The 6745-nt window shown below is 32.5% G+C and overlaps 1 protein-coding gene and 1 long non-coding RNA gene across 2 annotated transcripts; one reads left to right on the top strand and one right to left on the bottom strand.

The window, feature by feature from the left end:
* Positions 1–680: 680 nt before the first annotated feature.
* LOC121222410 (uncharacterized) lies at positions 681–2965 on the bottom strand. Its single transcript, XR_005919689.1, has 4 exons — positions 2559–2965; positions 2349–2432; positions 1334–1515; positions 681–1220 (listed from the first exon to the last, which is right to left on the bottom strand). It is a non-coding gene; the product is annotated as an uncharacterized lncRNA (long non-coding RNA).
* A 569-nt stretch (positions 2966–3534) lies between these two features.
* LOC121222409 (nodulation protein H) lies at positions 3535–6745 on the top strand. The gene is made up of 6 exons (XM_041103142.1): positions 3535–3958; positions 4257–4477; positions 4568–4826; positions 5478–5657; positions 5781–5936; positions 6232–6745. The coding sequence occupies exons 1-6, from the start codon at positions 3929–3931 to the stop codon at positions 6397–6399; spliced, it is 1014 nt and encodes a 337-aa protein (XP_040959076.1). The 5' UTR covers positions 3535–3928; the 3' UTR covers positions 6400–6745.

Here is a 6745-nt window from a genome sequence, read left to right as displayed (position 1 = left end):
TTATTATTATCAATAATAAAAATTTAATCATATTTAAACATAATTATTATTAAATATATTTTAATTAAAATATATAATTTAATAAAATTCTTAATAATCAATATTCTTATATGAATTTACTCAAATCATAATATATGATACTATAAAATATAATTTAACATAATAATTATTAAATATATTTTAATTAAAATATATGATTTAATAAAATTCTTAATATTAAATATTCTTATATGAATTTACTAAAATTATAATATATAATAGTATAAAATATAATATAACATAATTATTATTAAATATAATCAATTTTTTTGGCATTTAAACCATTCCCTCTTACTAAACCTGATTTCACCACGAATTCGTCAAACTCTTTGTTTCATCTGGGGCAAATTATAGGTTTAATTTTCGTCCTTTTTCTTTTCAATTCTGAGGAGGAATCTCACATTTTTTTCTTCAATTTTATTATGAAGAAAATATAATAAATAAATTTGATGAATTTTATTAGATTTGGAAAATGGTGCTTTAAACAATTAAATGATACACTTTTAGACTCCACAAATAGAGTCAAAAGATTGACAAGTGTTCTACAGAGGTATAGTAAAATATTAACCTAGTAATATTAAAAAAAGAAAAAATGTGAAATTGCTTTCTGGTAGAATCTAAATAGAATTGAAGAAGAAATAAAAACGAAATGTTACAGACTAAATTAACCAAAATGGTAAAGATTGAGGGTTGTATCTATGGTTATACAATAATATAGGGATTGTGCTTAAAATTTATGCCATATGTTAATAGGCCTTAAAACGTTTGAGATAATATCCAAAATCTTGTCCCTATAAAACTGGGTGATGATGTTACACTAACCATGCTGGCTTTTAGAGATCCGAGTGCTAATACCTATCAAAATTCACTCAGTCCCATATACATATATATAACACACTCCATCTAATCCAATTTTACCTCATATACAAACACTTTTGTCTCTCAAGTCTCTACAGTCTCGTTTTTCACTTGCTTCCTTTGGATCGCTGCTTCCGAGTTGTTTTCAAACCATTCAAACCTTTTTTTATTGGCTTCATATCACCATTGCTTAATTGGTAGTCAAATGTTTTAACATTCCTAACAATTGCATGAACTATGGTCTCACTTTTCGGGACTAATATGGTTTTCCTCTCCACCACCGCATTCTGCCCGCATTTCGAATCATCCTTTTCCATCAGAGACTAGAAGCACCAGGAACAGTATATTTTAGCAGAACATGGAACATATCATGGCAACACCAGAAAAAAAACAACGAAAAAATTTGAGTTTTAACTCAATTGGTTCATGCAATTACCTTTAAAAATTGACATCTTTGCTTCCTGTGTTCAGTCAATGGAGTTTTAGGATCCGCAGAAGTATTCTTGGTTTTGTTATCAACAACAGCTAGGATCTGTCTTGCAAATTGATTTGCTTGAAGCATTTCACCCACTGTTTCCCCTACTAACATTGCTGGTAATGACATTCTCCTACATTCACCTGCATCAAAAAGGTTGGATAAATCCAATTATTTGCCATCTTAGCTTGCTCAACGAAGTTGAACTTTGAAAAAGATCATTTCATAAAAAATTAGCTTATAAAGGAAAGCTAGTTTAATTGGGTTTAGGGTATATATGTATCTAACCACACTCAAGTGCAAGAGAGTACAAGAGGTAGACAAATATGGCATTCTAAAAGTTACCTTGTAGTGGATATTTATATAGGAAATTCAAAATGAATGATAAATTCAAGAAACAATGCTCAAGAGAGGGACAGGACTTGCTTGTGGACTAATATAAAAAAGATAATTTAGATTAAAATATCATATCTATAGTCGACTAACTACTGCAGTAGAAATTAGGGGTGTAATTGAGTTGAGCCAAGCTCCAATGTTGATAAGTTTGAGTTTAAATTCGACTTGAAATTTGAAACTTGATACTTGATACTTGATTTCCACATATGCTAATTTTCAATCAAACCCCAGTATTAGGGGACTGCTTCAACGAGACAAGGATGTAGAAAATGAGCATTAGCATATGTACAAATGTAATAAGAAAATGGACTTTGGTCTCCCCTGCAACAACTCTTTTTTTAAGTAACATCAACGAATGGGCATCAAGGTGGTTTTTTTTTCATAAGAAAATGTAATTAGAAGGGAGAAGAGATTTACAAATACAAATATTAAACCTCATATCATCAAATACAGATTCGAAGGTTAGGGCAGACAAGGTTAGGAAGAAGAGATTCAATTTCTACAAATGTTGAATCTTTCGTCATAAAAAAACATAAAAGGGAAAACATGTTGAAAGAATGTTAGGGCAGACAATGTTTACCTTGATTGAATTGGGATTCACTGCATTTGAAGTCACTGCATTTGGAGATAATTGGCAGACAATTTCAAGAGACTTCCCTACTCACTGCATTTGAAGAAAACAAAAAAACAAAAATAAAGAAACAATATTTCAAGAACAGATCATTAAATTCATGGTATATATAAAGAAATTTAATTGAAATCAAAGGAATAGAAGAAGGGAGAAGCGTACTTGGGAACCATTGCTGCTACTCTCTGTTACTCTGTTACCTCATACGATTCGTAATTGAAGGCCTTGTTGAGGGTTGTTAGGGTTTGTTAAAGGGTTGGTCAGGATAGAAGCATGAAAAGGAGGGAGAAGGTTGGAAGGAAATGGAAAGAAAAATGAAAAAAAGAAGAAGATGTTTCAGACGTGAGAAAGAAATGAGAAATGAGAAAGAAATGAGAAGACGGCTGGGGAGGGTAAAACAGACTCTGATTAGCTAATCCTTACTTTTGGAAGGTATTAGAAATCAGCGTTGAAGCAGAGAAAATAAGGAATACCTCCGTAATGTAATAGGCCCGTATTAGGGCAATACATTGAACCAAACAAGGGATTAAGTGGGCCCACGGAATAGGGGTGTAATGGCTAATCCATTACACCCAACCAAACATGGTGTTAATTTATACTCCACGGGCCTTCCTTGTGCCTATCAAAATCTGTTGGTTTTTTAATTTTACAATAGTAGTCAAATTACAGTTTTAGTCCTTATACTATGCTTGAGATTTAATTTTACACTAGATTTTGACATAGTTTGATACCTCAATTTTTATAATATCATTAATTAGTTTAAATATTTTGTTATATTTAATATATTAATATAAACTTTTTAAATTATTAACACCGTCAAAATTCTCTTTTAAATTCATATCCATTATAATAACATTTTTTGTTACATCTTACCAATTGAGTATTTTTTTTTAATTTAAAAAACATTACATTAACGTATTTCATAGAAGAATTCTAACATGATAAAAATTAAATCTAAATTTTTTAATTTAAAAAGTAAAAAAAATTTAAATGATTAAATAAAACTACGAAGACAAAATCAAAATATATGAAAATTATAAGAAGTTAGAACATATTTTAACCTTTAATTGATTTCCCAAAGTGAAGCGTGTGGGAATTCCTTGAAGAGAAAAGCAAAGACTTATGTTCTAATTTAACATTAAAAAAAAATAAAACATCAAAGTCAAGACTATTAAGTGAAGGAAAAGTCGAAGCTTCCACTTGTTAGATTCGAGGATCGTGCTTTGCTCATTGCTGGGGCCTTACCAGATTTCATTTCAGTTCAGCCATTTGTTTGACTGTGTTTCTTTCTTTCAGTCTTCTTTATTTCTTTTTTCACAATTAAATAAATATCTGCACTTGTCAGTAGAACAGAGCAAACACTGGAAAAACAGCTGTTTCACTTCCATTTCATTGATTTCCACGAGGCAAAGGGAAATATATATATATAAGAAAGCTAACCAGAGGTCAGCTTCAGGCTTCAGCTTCCATTTCTCCTTTTCTGGGTTTGCTTCATCTTCAGCTTCAGCTTCAGCTTCTGCAAAATATATTTAATGGCCGAGTATATCTGTTTATTTAGCAAGGTACCCTTTCATTTACAATTTATTTTCTTTCTGTCTTTTTTTTTAATCTTTGTTTTATAAAAGGAAATGGGGTTCTGACTTTTGTTTAATGGCTCTGGAATGTGTCGGTTAGTGGTAAAGCTCTAAACTTTTTGAAGAAAATGTTTAATTTTTCGTGCTATCTATTCAAACTATTTTGTTTTCTTAAATTAAAATTTCAGCTTTATAATTTCTGGGTTTGAAGGATAATGCTTTATTTCACATCTTTGATCTGTTTCTATTGGTTCTCCATTGTTTTAACTTTCTTCTCCTTTTCCAGGATACACTCATTATAAAGCCTCCTAAGAAATCTCCATTGTTTTCAAGGACAATAGCTTTATGGTTTGCAATGTTGTGTGGTGTTTATCTCTATGGAACTTGCTTAAAACATGTCGGTACTTTCACTATGCTCAAATTTCAGAACATCCAACTCATTCAGAAGCCATCTTTAGAGGCTCTAATTCCTACGTTGCATTATCCAAAGCCTGAAAGTTTCAGTAGGTAAACAAGAAGGGTTTAATTCTATGGTTTTGTTTTTATTTTGGATTTAATCAAATTTGCTTTAAAGTTTTGGTGCTGATGCTTTGGCAGGGGTGAATGCTCTTTGAATCCGGTACGGTTCTTCGCTATAATATCGATGCAAAGATCTGGAAGTGGATGGTTTGAGACTTTACTAAATAGCCATATCAATGTAAGCTCAAATGGTGAGATCTTTTCTGTAATTGATAGGAGGAACAATGTATCGAATATTATACAGACTTTGGAGAGAGTTTACAATTTAGATTGGTTCACTAGTGCTTCCAAGAATGAGTGCTCGGCCGCAGTTGGCTTCAAGTGGATGCTGAATCAGGTAAACAATGTAGTCGAATTTTCAGTTATAATATCGAAATTTTGCTGATAAGATTGTAGATGAAACTTGGAACCATGGCAGTAATAATGTGGTTTGGGCTTGAACTTTTTTGTTCATTTTAGCTGTTGATGCTTGATGCCAGCACCCCCGCCCCTAAAATGGAAAATTATTATTTACACCCTTTAAATTTATTTAAAATTTTAAATTAGTAAAGGTAAAATTGCACTTTGGCCCCTCTAAAATTATAAAAATTTGATTTAATCTTTTAAAAATTATAAAGATATAGGCTATAAAAAATTAAAATTTCATCCTCCCCCCTAAAAAGTTGTTCTGGCTTCGCCCTGTTGATGCTTCAACCCATGCATTTTAGTTCTTTGGAATTTGATTCAGGCAGATGATGGTTCATAGTGTTCATTCATTGTTTTTTTTATAGCTTTCAATGGGTGATTTTATGAAGTTAAAAGTGAGAAAAGTGCTGTGTTTACTATTCATCATGTATGTTTTATCTCTGTGGTTTAGCAAACAAGACCACATTTGTTTCTAGAAGCAACCATGTAAAGAACTCCGAAAGTGAGATGGTTCCAATCCAATGTGATGGATGGAAATTGTTTGGTCTTATGAGCTGCTTGATTGATGTATTTTTTTCTGCAGGGATTGATGGAGCACCATCGAGAAATAGTAGAATACTTTAATCATCGGGGTATTTCTGCCATATTTCTCTTCCGAAGAAATTTGCTTCGAAGGATGGTTTCTGTACTTGCGAATTCATATGATCGCAAAGCTAAGCTATTAAATGGAACCCACAAGTCTCATGTTCATTCGGAGCAAGAGGTCTCTCTTCCTTCCCTGCTAGCTCTGCTCAATATTGCAGACTCGTTTAGCTCGCTATTTTCTTTTTCCACTTTTTCTTCTCGACATTTAAACTGATTGCTGGTCAGTGGTCACTTAATGCAGGCTGCTGCGCTTTCGAGTTACAAGCCAATTATCAATTCTACATCACTAATAAGTGATATGAAAGAAGTAGAGATGATCACTGCTAGGGCTTTAGAGAACTTCAATAGCACCCGTCGCATGGTTTTGTACTATGAGGATCTTGTCACCAACCGTACGGTAAGGCCGGTGACTAATTTTCATGAGTATTTATTGTATTTCTCAACAGAAAAATAAGCATCTTCTCTTCTAAATGATTTGCACCCTTTACACGATGCCATTTTTTAAATTTATCTTTCTAGATTTTTTTGAAGTGATTTAAAACTCGAGGAGGTTTAAACATAATCATTAAACTTTCATGGATTTGAACAATGTGTAATAGTTTTCATTTGAAACTTAGCTCTATATTTCATTTAGGCATTCTTCTCTAACTCGTGGCTCTGCCTCATGTCATTGGTTCTCGTGTTTGTACCAGAAACTAAAAGATGTTCAAGAGTTTCTAGGCCTTCCACTGATGGAATTAACTAGTCGCCAGGTTAAAATACACAAAGGTTCGTTATGCGATTTTGTGAGCAACTGGGATGATGTTAACAAGACACTAAACGGGACCGAATACGAGAGGTTCCTCCATGCCGACTATTAAGAATGTCACTAACAAAAAGAATGGCGTGGTCTCCATGTTTGGCTTAATTTATTACTGAAACTGACCATAATTCACCCAGTTTGCAATTTTGGCTGTCATGAAGGCCGGCAACAATCAGGTAATCACTATCGTGAAGCCCTCGATCATTTCATTTCTCTTGATTTGTATCTTATAGATCATAGGTAAACAGTTTGTATATTTGAGCTAATGAAAAATCGGATGAACCAATTCCTCATCCTCAGTGGCTTTATCCCTTTATGTCCATCAGGCCTTTTTTCCCCACAATATGTGTATTCATGTCATAATTGTGTTACATATTTATACAAGTTTTGAGGTTTTATAATCA

This window comes from Gossypium hirsutum, chromosome D10 (genome assembly GCF_007990345.1).
Source record: "Gossypium hirsutum isolate 1008001.06 chromosome D10, Gossypium_hirsutum_v2.1, whole genome shotgun sequence".
Taxonomy (NCBI): Eukaryota; Viridiplantae; Streptophyta; class Magnoliopsida; order Malvales; family Malvaceae; genus Gossypium; species Gossypium hirsutum.
This window is presented reverse-complemented; position numbering and strand designations above follow the sequence as displayed.

Coding starts and splice junctions, on each gene's coding strand:
- LOC121222409 (XM_041103142.1), top strand. CDS start 3,929: ATGGCCGAGTATATCTGTTTATTTAGCAAG. Junction 3,959..4,256: donor ATATCTGTTTATTTAGCAAG/GTACCCTTTCAT, acceptor CTCCTTTTCCAG/GATACACTCATTATAAAGCC. Junction 4,827..5,477: donor TCAAGTGGATGCTGAATCAG/GTAAACAATGTA, acceptor TTTTTTCTGCAG/GGATTGATGGAGCACCATCG.